Here is a 14801-nt window from a genome sequence, read left to right as displayed (position 1 = left end):
TAGGATCAAAAACCCATTGCCATTGTTCTTGAGTTCTCAGTAGTCCTCATTGTCCACCATGTTCAGAGAGTCCGGTTTTATCCCATGCTTTTTCAGACCCAGGCCAGCTGGCCTGAGCCTATAATTTATCAATCATTCTTAAGGACGTCAGTCACACAGCAATATCCTATGTTCTTGTGCACCATAAACATGTGGGCAATGCTGTGTTGAAAAGGCCACAGAGCAATAAAAGACGCAGTCCCTGTGATTTTACGGTAGGGACAACTAGGCAATAAGGCACGCCAGCATTTAGTTCCCTTAGAACGGGTGGCTTCGGCAGTGCTTGTGAAATATTAGCCAGATGCGGATGGCTGGAAAAGTGTGGAAGAAAGTTTCAGCTAGGGAAGGAAAGAGAAGGCTTGCAGGCAGGAATCCCTCTCCTATATGAGGGACTGCAGAGGAATGTGGGTGGGAGCGGCCAGCAGCTCTGAAGCTGTGAAACTCCAAACCCGGGGCAAGTGTGGCACCTTATCACCTCTTCAGTAGTCACCGAGCTAAGTTCTGAAGAAGTCACCCCCCACACACACTAACACCACATACATCTTTTCACTTGTTGTATTTTTCAAGAGAGGTCAGGGACGAGCTCACTGGTCTAGTAGAACTGGCTTTGGGGTCCATCTCCAGATCAACAACAACAACAACACACACACGCACACACACACACAAACACACCCCACAAACTTGAAACAGATCTGTATACAAACCAAAAAAGTTAAATGCAAGAAAATAGCTGCAGATGATGTGTGGGTGAAGTCACTGAGAAAATGAAATTACAGTAGGTTGGAAAGGAAGGAAAGTAAAATACGCCAAAGTGAATATACAATCTGTACAGACAAGGCAGGAACACAGCAATTCTAAGGTATACGATTTGTAATACTAGATAATCACTGTAAAATATGAACAAGCAAAATGTGGGGAAAAGAAAACAGAAGTCACCCACACTCTCATCAAATGGAAAAAAAGCTTCAGCATTTTATCACGTGTTTGGCCTTTCTTCTATGTAAACATACCTTAACATCAAGTTAGGATCCCTTCTCTTGACAACTCTCCATCCCTACACATGCCTCCCAGAGAAACTGGACTCACCACTGAACACACAATCCGATACATAGTTCAATTGTTATGAATAATTTAAAGTGGCTAAATATTGTTCAAAACTATTGTTTTAATGACTACGTATACATGCACTGCCATTTTAAAAATTGTTTCACTGTTGGAATTGACTCAAATTTTCATAATAATGCTCATGACGACAGCTAAGAGAATTGCTTACTTTGCATCAGGAGAGTTTCCAAGTACTTTATATAAATTATCTAATGTTCGGGATGATGTAGGAGGGTTAGATACTATTATTATCCTCATTTGACAGATGATGACTGAGAAATCAACCTGCTTAAGTTCGCTCGGGTGACAGATAGCAGGGTGACCCTGTAAGTCACTTGCAGCAACATCACGTTCTTGCCCTGTCTGCCCTGTCACTTGCCTCATTATTTCCTTGGTGTATACTCAGAATCACTGGGTCCGAGGAATTGTAGGGCTAGACTGTCTTCCACCTAATGGACAGCAACATGTCCTCTGACTCCTTGTGATATGAAACAGTTTCTCCTTTGTCAGCATTGTTCCTGACATTCATAACCTAGCTACAACAAACTCCATCTCTTTGATGCACTTGAGCCAATGTTTGTTCACGTCTTAGCTGTTTTAAGTTCCTAGTTTGTGAATTTTCCATTTCTCTTCCTAACTAGAATTTTTTTTTTTTAAGTTAAGGACTATTATATCGAACATACTTTGGAATGTGACTCAAACCATCAAAGAATACTGCTAGGTCGCTATTTCAGTGGGGCTTAATAGATGGGGAAGTCATCCCAGCTCAGCTGTAAATACCCAAGAACACAGAGCTAAGCAGGCCCCTCCCAACTGATAAAGCAATGGTCTAAATTTTGATTTCCACCATGCAGTAGAGGCTACATAATACTCTATAATAATGGTCCCTGGTGCCTGGAGCCCTCTCAGTTCCTTCTATCAACACATTTGGGAAAAGAAATCTATAATCCTGATGTTTGCAAGGTGACGTCAGAATGACAGAGGGAAAGGGACCTGGAGAGGGCAGCACTTGGAGAAGTCTTCTGAGTTTGTCCTAAACAGCAAGACATGGGAATTTGTCTGCGATAATAATCAACCAGCCAGAAATTTCACACAAATAGGGCTAACCTCTGTGAATGACTGTTGTTAACAGGTCATGAAAGCCAACACTCCATATGAGGTACTTTGTAATAAATTGGGTGCCCGGCACATCCTCCGGGTTGGAATTTAAAATGCCTTACTCACACAGTAAGTAATTTTTCAGGATGGGCTTTTTCTGGATAGCTCATGTCATCTACTGAGGGCAAAGTTGAATGCTTTCAAATTCTAACGGGTGCCTTTCTTCTTGTTAGAGCTCCAAATTCACCCTCTTTAAGTACCAATCACAGAGAAAAGTCTAGTATTGGAGGCAGACAAGAGACTCGCCCAAAAAAAGGATCCTAATGAATACAAAGATTACTTTAAAAGAGCATTGACACAATATCCGGTGAAGTTATTACATTAATCCAGGATTGCTAGAAATGGTAATGACATGTATTCGATGGAGTTCAGATGTGTTGGGAAGACAGAGGGATGGATGGTTAATACTTTAACTTTGATTTGTGTTGCTGGACAGTACCACTTGTTAATCAAAACCAGTTCACTTTGAAGAGAAGGACAGTTTTCCTACTTAAGGGAAATGCCTAATCTGCTAATTCTCGGGACAGAGTCCTATGACGGCCATTACAGCTCCACATGTTTAGATAATCTCAACTAAGAAAGGCCTCTGGAGTCTATACCTGAGCTGTGTGGCTTGCTCACAAAAATGAAGACTGGTTGTTTTTTGTTGATGGTAGTCATTTGTTTTGTTTTGTCACAGTTTAACTAGGTAGCTCTGGCTGTTCTGGAACACTATACAGACCAGGCTGGCCTCCAGCTCACAGAGATCCATCTACCCGCCTCTGACTCCTGAGTGCTGGGGTTAGAGGTGTGCACCACCAGAATCAGCTAAAAGACTGTGTTTTCTAAGGAAACGGGACAGCAAGGAGAAGCGTGCATGTACATCAAGTGACAACCAGTTTTATTTCAGTAATATAACATTCCTAACTTGGAGCCAATAAATCAAATAGCATTTGTGGTACACAATGTCACTAGATTTTTGTCTTACTTTTTAAAAGGTTCAGTCACCAAAGGAAGGGTGCTTGTCTAAGAATGTCAGTGGGTCAAATAGCATCAAGGAGGGAGGAGCAGGAAATGAAGTTTTCAGAGCCCGAGAGAGCAAGCTAAAAGATGCATGCATTGCAGGGACCGTGTACAAAGTCTGAACAGGGAGCTTTAGCAGTAAGGCTAGTGGAGACGCAAATGGAAGTAGAATGCCAGATCAGGTGGTGGGAACAGGATGAGTTAGAGAAATAGTAGAGAGAAAATGAGTAGGCTTTCTGTTCACACTTCTACATGATTAAAAAAAAACCTCTCCCTGCAGGATTTTCAACCACAATCTCCCTGGCTACCCATGGACAGGAAAGCAGAGTCTGGGAATGAGAGGAAACGTTCAGTGTACACCTTGCAAGCCATAGGAAGCTATTATTTAGTCTAAAAAAAAAAAAACTGCTTCTAAAAATAACTGAAGGTAATTATTAAAGGAGATGTGTCTATTTGAAAACCTTCCTGCTACATGTCAAGTTGCACTTGAATTAAGATTGTTTTTAAGCCAGAATCCAGGTTTCCAGCTATGACAGAGGAGGGACCATTCCTATGTGAGCCTGAGATACAAACATGTCAATCATCGTATCACACAGTGGTAAATAACGACTGACCTGGTTTAACCTAGCTGTCATGACTCCACAATGGGAAGAGTCTGGCCAGTTCACTCGGGGAACTCACTCACTGAAACACGATGGCAAATGGAAGGCACTGAGAAGAATGACCGCAGTGACCATGGTGACATATTAGAACAAGGCTAAGTCACACAGCCTGGGGACACGGAGGTGAGATTGGCCAGCGCAATGACTGGTCAGCTAGTTTGGATTCACCCTTTGGCTAAAAACAACCTTGGAAAAAAAAACTACAGAGAACATTTTCTCTGACCTAAAGCAAGCTATGAGGCCGATGTCCCAAAAAGAAGTGAGCTAAGTAGAAAGGTGTCACCAACTCCCAACAGCCACGGATGTGCAACAGTTCAAAAAGAAGTAGAACTTAACTTTACAAAAGTGGGATTTAGTTTTATAAAGCTGCATGATACTTTTTCCCGTTTGTCTGTAAACACAAGCACCAATGTATCAAAATTTTAATACTTGCTCAAAACCCATCTAATGCAACCCATCTGAAATGGGTTCATCAGAAACACCCCGTGTCCAGAGGTCAACTATGCAATTCCTTCATTTATTTGGCTTCATGGTTTGTATTTATTTCTTGTTCCATTAAGGATGAGTCATCTAAAATAAAGCAATTCAATAAAATAGGAGAACTATAATTAGATAATGATGAAATTCAAGAGAAACAGGGTAAAACAGAAGCTGCACAAGGGGGACTTAGAACATTAATACTAATAACACGGTTTTTTTCACACCATTATTAGAATTTGAGTTGCACATCTGACATGAATTCCAAGTCACCAAGACGGAAAGGGAGACATCTATCTGGTTCTCTCGTTGAGTAATGGAAATAGAGTCACACATAGTGACTGTTCAGGGGAGGGATGGCTTGGCTTTGGCACCTAGGGACCAACAGAATTTCTCGCAGGGACTTTAGAGAGGAGTGGTAGTAGGGACGCTTCCTCTAATCCCACCTATGAAGTGGTCTAACAGCAGCTTCTTTCCCACTGTCTGCTCAGAGAATCTTTCACAGTGCACACAACCGAGGGATGTCAAGCATGCTGAACAAGGATATCAAGGCACACAGTTTAGAAAGCTCCAGCTAGACTCCTGGTCTAGACAAGAGGAAGACTGTAGATGGCATTTGTTCAATTGAAAGAGCTTTTAATCCATCAGTCTTATCACTTTTTTTGTTATTTATTTTTTATTTTTTTTTTGAGACAGAGTTTCTCTCTGTAGGCCTGGCTGTTCTAAAACTTGCTCTGTAAACCAGGTTGGCCTTGAATCTCTGCCTCCTGAGAGCTGGGATTAGAGGCATGTACCACCACCTGGCCAATCTTATTAAAATTAAATACAATATATATTCTCTTGTGTGTGCAGAATACACAAATCCATTTCATGTACCTAGTGAGAGGACAAACACAATTTTTTTCTTCAACCATACATTTCCTGTATTTGAAATTCAAGATTACACAAATTTACTTCTGTATATTTTCCCACAATCCTAACAATTTTGATTCTAGTATATGTGAATTGAGAGGATTCTGTCTAATGTAAAAAAAAATTATGGGGGAGATTAAAAAAAATACACATTTAACAAAGAACAAACGGGTTTCATAAAGGCTGGCAGGAGCCTGGTATAATAGCTCACACCTTTAGTCCCAGCTCTCGGGAGGCAGAGGCAGAAGGATCTCTGTGAGCTTGACACCAGCCTGGTTTACAAATAGAGTTCCAGGACAGCCAAAGCTTTTATACAGAGAAACCCTGTCTTGAAAAAAACTCAAAAACAAACAACTAAATAAAATGACAGCGGGAGAAAAATACAGAAAGATAAAATGCAGAAACCCAAGCTTAGTATTGCATTACTGTGGTGCTGCACATGGAGGCAGGGTTGCAGTTGGCTCTTGACATCATGTCGTGGAGATACAACATAAGGAAAAGTTTCTTATTTGGTTGACTAATTCCAGAGCATAAAGTTACAGCACACTGTGAAAGTGTTCAAATTCTACTTGTTAAACGAACAAAATAACTGTTCCATTTAAAAGTAAGATGTTGGAGGCGGGGCAGGGGCTGCTAGAGAAATATCTCAGTGGTTAAGAGCACAGGTAGAGGACCAGAGTTTGATTCCAAACATTTACATAGTGGCTCACCCTGCTAATGCCAGTCTCAGGAGATCTGATGCCCCCTTCTGCCCTCTGCAGGTACTGCACGCACATGGTGCATAGACATATCTGCAGGTGCACAGACACCCCACACTTATAAAAATATAACAATTTTAAAAGAAGCAAAAGGTGCAGTGCAACCACCGGTTCTTTTAAAAAGTATCAGGTTGGCAAGAAAGAAAAATGCAAATGAATTGTGCAATACCCTTTGATTATAAGTAAGACTCTAAAAATGCTTTTATCTTTATTGGGAATGGGAACCTGCTTTGCTTTCATTAACTATAACCATTGGTTTGTTCACAGCTCTCTTTCAACGATTTCCCCAGTTTTCCTGCTTTTTATCTAAAAGGTTTCCTTTACCCATATTTGAAACAATCCAACTAGATTAGAGAAGAAACAGTAATATACTATGCTTCACCTTATTTACCAGCTAAGGATTCTGGGTAATATTACGGTTAGTGAGGAAGGGAGAGACACACAAAAATCAGAAGGTATTCTCTGCCAGACAAATGCACAAAGGAGAGAACTAAACAAGTTAATAACAGCTCACTGAATTTCTGTGACAGGAGGGAAAGACACATCAAAACTTGAATCGTGTAAAAGTAAAGGAAACAGAAGGTGATAGAGCTGCCCTTGCATCCAGTTTGATCCTTTCTGCGATTTTTTTTTCTCTTTTTCCCCTAAAATAATATTTTGAAACAGAAAAGGCACTGGATCTTCCAAAGATCTCATTTTTAAGAGGAAAATAGCTAAAATGTCGTTTCTTGGGCTGAGGATGTAGCTCAAACAAGATCAGCCTAACACAGTGGAAGCCTTGGGCCTTAGCCTCACAAGAAAAACAAATTGAATCTGTATCTATATAATATATGCAAGGTCACTTTGCAACCATAGACTCTTCAGTGTTTTGTTTTCACTTTAGTTTAATGAAAACGTATTAAAAATAAACCATAGTTTAACTCTAAAACAAGTCGTTACTTATTAACCAGATCACTGCTCCTTCTGGAATAACTTAAGAATATTTTTAAACATGAATTCTGCTTTCTAAATTGTTTTTGAAAGCATCATTGAAAGGGAATCGATTGCTATAATACTGGAAAATGGGCACAGAATGAATCTAAATGGAGAACAATTGCCTTCCTTGCTGCTGAGGCCAGAAATGTCAATGAAAAATACCAAGTTTGCCCATTTATAGAAAGAAGCGATTTTTAAAAATACAGTTAATTGCACTAGCAACAAAACAAAACATACTATCATTTTAAATGGGTGGGATTTTAAACATACATATAGTGAAATACAATCTTATTCATTCAACAAATAACATCAAACAGTTAAAAGGCAATCGAAGAAGAAGAATTACAGAATGGGAGAAATAAAAGAAGATTCTGTCCTCTTGGTATTAGTATTTATATTGTTCACCAAAATCTCTAGTCCAAAATCGTGCCGATAAAATTGGAGTTTACGATGACACATTTTTCGAAAATTCTAAACCTTGTTGTCTAGTGTAAAATGAAAATCGGCAGCCTCAGAGGAAATAATATTGCTAATAGCCCTAATGTATGGATTTTACTTACAGAACAAAAGGGGGGAAAAGACTCAATCAGTTTCTCAGAAAGGCAAAGGTCAGCTCTGAGTTGGAAGTGAGGCGGCTGGAGACAAGACTGCCTCTGCTGGTTGACAAGCGCATCTTTCAGAGTCTCAACTCCGACACCTGTATCAAACTTGCACCTCTCAAACCTCATAGCTTCCCGACCGGTTTATCCTCAGAGAAGACGCCGGCCTCTTCCATCACCTAAGTAATCTGACTTCTGGAAGGATTTTCCTTAAACTGGCACCTAAAATAAAGTGTTTGCACCACTGATTTCATATAGCACTCGGCCAGTGGTAAAACACACAAACAGCCACAACCACTCCAAAATACCTCTAAAACAACACCATTGCTCATCTACAGTTTAGCTAAAGAGATAGCTGATCCTGCTGTTTTAAAATGCAATGACATAGTCTACTTGAGCTAGTGAAAAAGGCAACTGTCTCCTCCCTGAAGAAGTCCCGCGCCAACCTGTCCTTCCAAGCACTCCCACCCCCACCCAGGGGTCCCCCGGAATGTTGGCGGGAAGGGTCCAGCGCCCCTACGCCCCAGCTGGGCCTCGAACGTTCCAGCAGAGGGTTTCAGATCCCCTGGGGGCTGCGCCCAACGCCATTAGCACACCTCGGAGCGCTAGCAGCCCAGGAGGAAGGCAAGTTTGGCGGCTGCTGACCGCGGCTCCCGGTTCTCCCGGGCCGCAGCATCAGCAGCGGGTGGCCTCCAAGGCCGGGCCCCGCCTCGGCCACCTACCTACTGGGCGGGGGCGCGGGCTCCGCGGGTCGGGGCGAAGTGATTCGGGAGCACGCATTTCTGGGAGCGGTGGCCTCTGCCGCTGGGCGCGGGGGAGCGCATCCTCCGGGGTGGGAGGAGGGAGGGGACGGAGAGTGGGGGGAAGATCGTACGCCGAAGAGGAGCGAAGCGAGGTAGCAGGAACGGCGGGGTGCGCTCCTGCGGGATCCCCAAGTCCAGATCTGCCCCGAGCAGCCGCCGCCTGGATGCTCGAGGCCTCGCCCAGGTGCCTGCAGCGGCGCCCACGGTCAGGGCACCGGCCGCACTCCGGGCGGAAGGCGGGGAGCTGCGGTGGCGCGACGCCTGCCCGGTGCCCGCCTCTAGCTCCGCCCGACCCGGGGCGCGCGCTGCGCTCGTCCGCTGCGGCGGGGCCCCGAGAGCTCGGCGGCCCGGCTTAGCGGTTCGGGAGGCAGCCGCGGCATTTTGCCTGCCCGGTGCGACCTCGGAGCCGCAGGCTGAAGAGCCCGGGGGTGGCGCGAGTCCCCCCAACACCCGGCCCAGCGGCTCCGCCCCAGAGAGCTGCGCGCGCGGCCTCGGCAGGCCTCGGCCCTTTGTGACACTGCCCCGGGCGACTGTCAGGCCATCTGTATACCGGGAACCGTCCGCTTACCTGGCCCTAAATGGCATGCCTTCTAACTGGCTACGGTTTGGATCTTGGAGGGAAATGAAGCTTAGGGGCACAGCTGGAATTGGGGCGCCTGCTAAAATGTTAAGGTCCCTTTACTTTCCCTTCCAGGTCCAGGACCACAGGCCACCATAAATTCAGCCTTCTGTCTTTTCCGGCATTGACTTTGGCAACGGGGCCCACCATCTCCTTCCTCTCCCGTCCCCTGTTCAACATCCAGTAAGCTGCCAAATTGCAATCATTATAGCCAAAGCAATGAAGCAATTGGGCGGTCCAGTCGACTCTTGGCTGGAGACTGGAGAGAAGATCGGTGGGAAGGTTTTTGCATCAACCCCGGGCCCTGTGCCTGAGAGCTCCCCCTGGTATTGGATGCTGCTCCCATTACAGTCCCGTGACGACCACTGCAAGATGACTCGGAGGATCCGGCTGCGAAGATCACTCTTAAATACAGCAAGGAATATATATTTATATATACATAATCAGTAACCTGCAGCTGGTCTGATAAGATTGGTGTGTCCGAAGCCACCCACACATACAGCACCCAGGGCCTCCCCTGGTTGCCGCTGCTGTTTGGTGCTACCAGTCTGGAGGGCGGAGCAAAGTACTGAAGAGTAGTGACTTTGGGATTTCAGCTGCAGGTGATGTTTTTATAGTCCTGTAAATATGGAATCATCTCCTGGTTTGCACTAACAATCAGTAGATGTCGGGTTTACATCTTTATGATCTGAGGAGGAGAGACCGCTCCTTTTTCTTTAGACATCTTTTTGGTAAATGACTTAGCCTTTAGCAAGGGGGAAAATTGTTCCTAAAATATAAAAAGATGATTCTCTTTGGATCAAAAGAAAAACATGTCTTGGGGTCTCCACAAGTTTATTGGTGGTCTCACAGTTCTTTGATAACATGCTTTTATAATTTTAAAGTCTAAGCTTAATTTTAAAAAGTTTGAGAACACACACACACTGGCATAGTCCTGTAATCCCAGTTCTTGGAGTGGGGGGAGGGGGGAATGAGTTAGGAAGATAAAAAAAATTAAGGTCAACTTAAACTACTAGCCTAGGCTATATTTCTGTTCCAAAGAGTAAAATAAAAATTTAAAAAGAAAGGAAAAACAGCATGTCAAGTCCAAGTCCAAGTTGTGATAAGACAGCTGGAGGGGGAGTTAGCATCTTGGAGGTCAGGTGGAGCAGTGCAGTGGCTGAACTTGTTGTCCTGTGTAGGAAGGGAGGCCCGTGACTCAGCCCTGTTCTGAGAATGGTTGATGATCTAAAACCCCATGCAAGTGAGAGATATAATAGTCCTTCTATTCTGGCCCAACTCAGAATGACCTGATTGCAGGATGCAGACATACAGAGGGATGCTATGAGAGATGATGTGGAATCACTTGGGACAACTGCTTTGCAGTTCGCTTAACAAAGTGTCTAAACCTTGAGTGCAGTTTCTGCAGAAAATGGTCACTGAGCCGCAGTTACTGCCCCACTGTTTTAACCCCAGCAACCCCCCCCCCCTTTATGTCTATGAACCCTAGGTACTGTTGAGGGATAAAATAAGCCTTAATTTTTTTTTCTCTTAGGCAAAAGTATAACTGAGAACATGTTTGAAGTGGTGGCTATTGCTGAAGAAGTATTCCGCAGCCTTTCAAAGGCACGGCAAATCTTCATTAGCTCCCTGGGATTACATGATGGATCGCATGATAATCATAGCTTGCCACTACAGTGAACGCTTGAATAGAATAAGGAGTTGAGCTTCCATGGTTGGGGAGGAGGGTGTGCTTTTAATTTAAAGATCCTTCACTAACTCTATTTCATTACCAAGTATTAAGTGATTCGTCTGAGTCTTGTCTTCACAGAGAAATCAAAATTAACATCCTCTTCATCCGTGTTAGCCAGTGTGGTACCCAGCAGCCCCTGTGGTCATTTAAATGTAATAGAATACAGTTAAGTTAGGATTATCCAGACTATTAATCATACTTTAAGCTCTAAGGAGCCAGTTAAAGCTCGTGGCTGCCTTTTGGACAACACAGGCCATAGCATTTCTTTATTATAGGAAATTCTTCCAGAATCCTTGTCAAATGCCAGTGGGTAGATAAGAGTTTCACAAAAGAATTGGGGTAATCTGAGTACACCTAGGTCAAACACCATTAGAATATACACTTAAGGATGTGATAATTCTGAAGAGTTCATGGTTTGCCTTTGGACTACAGCTCCAACATGGGCTGGCCTTGGATAAATGACTCTCTGATGTTTTTGTCTTCAAAAGGGGGATGGTTGCAGCACCAGCTTCATAAGATATATATAGATATAGTTCATGAAGGGTAGGTAGAATGTGTAATCAATAGAAGTCAGATATTTCTGTAGCAGCATTGTCAGTGTCATAAAGGTTTTCTTTTCAAAAATTATATCTCTGAACTGGACACTATGACCCATTTCTATAATCCCAGAATTTAAAGAGGTAGAGATGGGGGGGGATTGTCAGCTCCAGGTCAGCCTGTACTACATAATAAAATCCTATCTCCAATAAATAAAGTTAATTAATTAGTAAAATTTAATTTATGAATTAAAATAAAATGGTCTCCGTAGCACCTCTCGTTTTACCTGACTAGTGGGAAGTACTTGGTAAGTGGGGAACAGTTTAGACAGTTTAGGGAATGAGGGCTTGGGATAAATATGAGGACAGCCTCTTCTTTCTCTAATAAATGGAAGCAGTGACAGTGAAGCAATTTAAATAAACTTGTCATGTCCTTTTCGTGTCAAATAATCTCTATATATCGATACGCTTATGTAAATAGTTGGGGAGCTCTTTGAGCCTAAAAGGAGAAGAGAGAAGTGAGTCATTTTGCTTGCACTGCCCTACACACACACACACACACGAATAAAGATTGAATTCTACTCGCTGAAATATTGACACAGATGTATATTTCTATGCAAAGGTGTTTGAGTTGAAATTTGTGCACTGGATGAAAAGTTGAGACAACTGCCACCTAGAAAGTTCCCTCTTGGAGTGATAGCATTTAGAACTCCCCTCCTATATCTAGCTCAGAGGGAAATAAATGCTCACGGCACAGGTGGTAGGTGACACAGGTGACTTACTGTGGACATCTGTAGGTGGCCCTCCACATCTCAAGAGGTTAAAGAGATCACAATTAACAGGGTTGAAGGCAGCGGCTCATTTTCACAAGCTGGGACCATTGGTCTAATCAACAGACTCTATTGGGTCATGAAGATACCATCTTGATTTTGAGAAAATATGAAAGAAGTCAGATGTAGTACCATATACCTCTAATCCCAGCATTGGGGAACCTGAGGCATTAAGGTGTCAAGGGTTTGTCTGCTTGTGTTTATGGTTACAGCATGCTCAATTTTATAAGAAACCACCAAACTCTTCTCCAGAGGGCTGTATCATTTTATAGTCTTATCTATAAGTATACATTATGAAAGATAGATGTGAATCTATTGAATAAATGTATTAAAGTAAGTGATACATTTTTTTGCAATGTTGTAATTTCTTGGTTCCTTCAACTGCCACCTCAAGTTATGTTGGGGAATATATCAAAGTGTGTTACTTTTGTTTGGGCTGCATTTGTTGAACTCTGTGAGGCCTTGATTCTAAAACATGTGATGGTCTAATAAAGAGCTGAATGACCAACAGTAAGGCAAGGATAGGTGGGGCTGGCAGTCAGAGTATAAATAGAAGGAGAAACAAGGAAGAGGAGCACACTAGGGACCAGTCACTCAGCCACACAGCCAGCCATGGAGTAAGAAGGAAAGTAAAATATACAGATATAAGAAAGATAAAAGCCCGGAGGAAAAAGGTAGGCAAGATAATTTAAGAAAAGCTGACTAGCAACAAGTCAAACTAAGGCTGGACATTCATAAGTAATAGTAAGCCTCAGTGTTTGTGATTTATTTGGGAGCTGGATGGTGGGCCTCCAGTTAAGAGTACTTCCTGTTCTTCCAAAGGACCTGAGTTTGGTTCCCAGCATCCAAATCCTTGGCTGACAGCTGCCTGAAACTCCAACTCTAGGGAACCCAAAGTCTTCTGGCTCCTGTGGACACCATCATGTATGTGGCTTACATATATAAGGGGGCAATTCCTACACAACTGCAGCTGGCTCCGGAGTGTTGGAGGTAGCCGGTATCTGTCTTTTGTCTTCAACACCTTCTGTTTTAACATATGTGCATCCTGTATGAGAATTTCACAAGGGTGGCAAAGCCTATGCAAAACTTGGGTGGAAGAAAACCGGAAAACTATGGTCTTTCTTAGTGAGAATTTGAATTTGGCATTGTCCCTTTGGAAGCTGAAGATGTTTGGGGGGGGGGGATATGGAAATCAACTTCCCAAGGTGTAAATTGGAAGCTTAAGGCTAAGGGAAAACTGCTCAGTTCTCAGTCTCTGTCTGCAAAGTGGCTGAGTCCCCCTGCAGCCAGGAAAGGCTAGATTCATTCTTAAGGTGCCTGAGTTTTCTTTCCATGGCCCTGCGTGAACCTACACCCCCGCCACATACATTTACAGCACACACACAAATTCTTAAAGTTGGAGTCCTGTGTTGTTCACCTAGGTGTCCTCGGTGCCTTGACACAGCGAGCAAAATGAATGGTCTGAGCAAAAAGCTGCCTCAGATTGAAACCAAACTGCTAAGTAAAACTGCCAATAAATCATACCTGCATTTGACTTAATGCCTTGATTTTCTTCTGGTGTAATAGTTTTTTCCAACCTGAAAATGGCTTACTTGTGAGAACACTAAGGACTTGGTTATGTTGGTTTAAGATTACTTGATGTTCTAGAAGAACAACAGATATTGAAACAAGTAAGATATTATAAACAGAAGACGTGTTCAATACCATACATTAATCAAAATGATGCTAGGAAAACACTCATATGATGAATATCTTTAAAATATATTGATAAAAACAGAAAGAAAGTAGGTACAGCATGATACTACTTGGTAAAAATACAAAAGAGATTGTTTAAAGAATAGAAGATATTTTAACCCTCCCTAAGTTACCTTTTAAAGTACATAACACACCTGACTTATGTTTGGCCAGAAAATAACAAAGTACTCTATGTATAGCAAACATGCTAGAGGCCATAGGAACCGGACACAGGGTAAAATACCTTGGATAAACACACAAAACATAGTAAGAACATGTGAGCCCAAAATGATGCATACAAATGAAATAAAGAATAATGAAAGGAAGGGACAGTCTTGACAAAATGATAGTAAAACTAAATGGTCACCATTTTACAAACACTATAGCAAATAATTGATTCAGAACCATTTTATGAACAGAAGCTAAAAACACAGAAGCATCATACAGTCTCAAAGGATCAATTCCTCTCATTGTAGTTGCTTCTCCCAATATTTATTAATGACGTGTGTCATTACAATAGAGAATTATGTAAGAGACCTTTGCCAAGTGATCAAACTTACCATTGTCTCTCCTTTTATTGCTTTAAAAATACCAAAAAAAAAAAAAAACCTAGTGTCCTAAAACATCACATTTGTTAGGGTGCAGCACGACTTCTAATTGGTCTTAACAATAAAAACCAGGAGTCAGCTATGGGGGTGAAAGCTGAAGAATTAGAGAAGCAAAGTGGCCATCCACCAGAGAGTTGTTATCTCCACCAGTGTTCAGACCATAGGGGCGGTCCTGTCCTCAGACTGCTATGAGCTCCTGTATCCTCCTGCCTTATACTCCTCTCTCTGGCCAGCCTCATCACTCCTGTTTCTA

The 14801-nt window shown here is 42.7% G+C and overlaps 2 protein-coding genes across 2 annotated transcripts in view; one reads left to right on the top strand and one right to left on the bottom strand.

Moving 5' to 3' along the window:
- Ncoa7 (nuclear receptor coactivator 7) overlaps window positions 1-8724 on the bottom strand; it is a 148225-nt gene extending 139501 nt beyond the window's left edge. Inside the window, exon 1 of the mRNA XM_013352416.2 lies at window positions 8409-8724. The gene's annotated coding sequence lies outside the window, so the exon portion shown is untranslated. The remainder of the gene's footprint in view (window positions 1-8408) is intronic.
- Window positions 8177-10022, top strand: LOC113457880 (translation initiation factor IF-2-like). Its single transcript, XM_026787357.1, has 3 exons — window positions 8177-8371; window positions 8476-9092; window positions 9184-10022. The coding sequence occupies exons 1-3, from the start codon at window positions 8177-8179 to the stop codon at window positions 9293-9295; spliced, it is 924 nt and encodes a 307-aa protein (XP_026643158.1). The 3' UTR covers window positions 9296-10022.
- Window positions 10023-14801: the final 4779 nt, after the last annotated feature.

This window comes from Microtus ochrogaster, linkage group LG9 (assembly GCF_000317375.1).
Source record: "Microtus ochrogaster isolate Prairie Vole_2 linkage group LG9, MicOch1.0, whole genome shotgun sequence".
NCBI classification, from domain to species: Eukaryota; Metazoa; Chordata; class Mammalia; order Rodentia; family Cricetidae; genus Microtus; species Microtus ochrogaster.
The sequence above is the reverse complement of the archived record's forward strand: the minus strand, read 5'-3'. Positions and strand labels throughout refer to the sequence as shown.

Coding starts and splice junctions, on each gene's coding strand:
- LOC113457880 (XM_026787357.1), top strand. CDS start 8,177: ATGTTGGCGGGAAGGGTCCAGCGCCCCTACGCCCCAGCTGGGCCTCGA. Junction 8,372..8,475: donor GGCCGCAGCATCAGCAGCGG/GTGGCCTCCAAG, acceptor CATTTCTGGGAG/CGGTGGCCTCTGCCGCTGGG. Junction 9,093..9,183: donor ATGCCTTCTAACTGGCTACG/GTTTGGATCTTG, acceptor TTTCCCTTCCAG/GTCCAGGACCACAGGCCACC.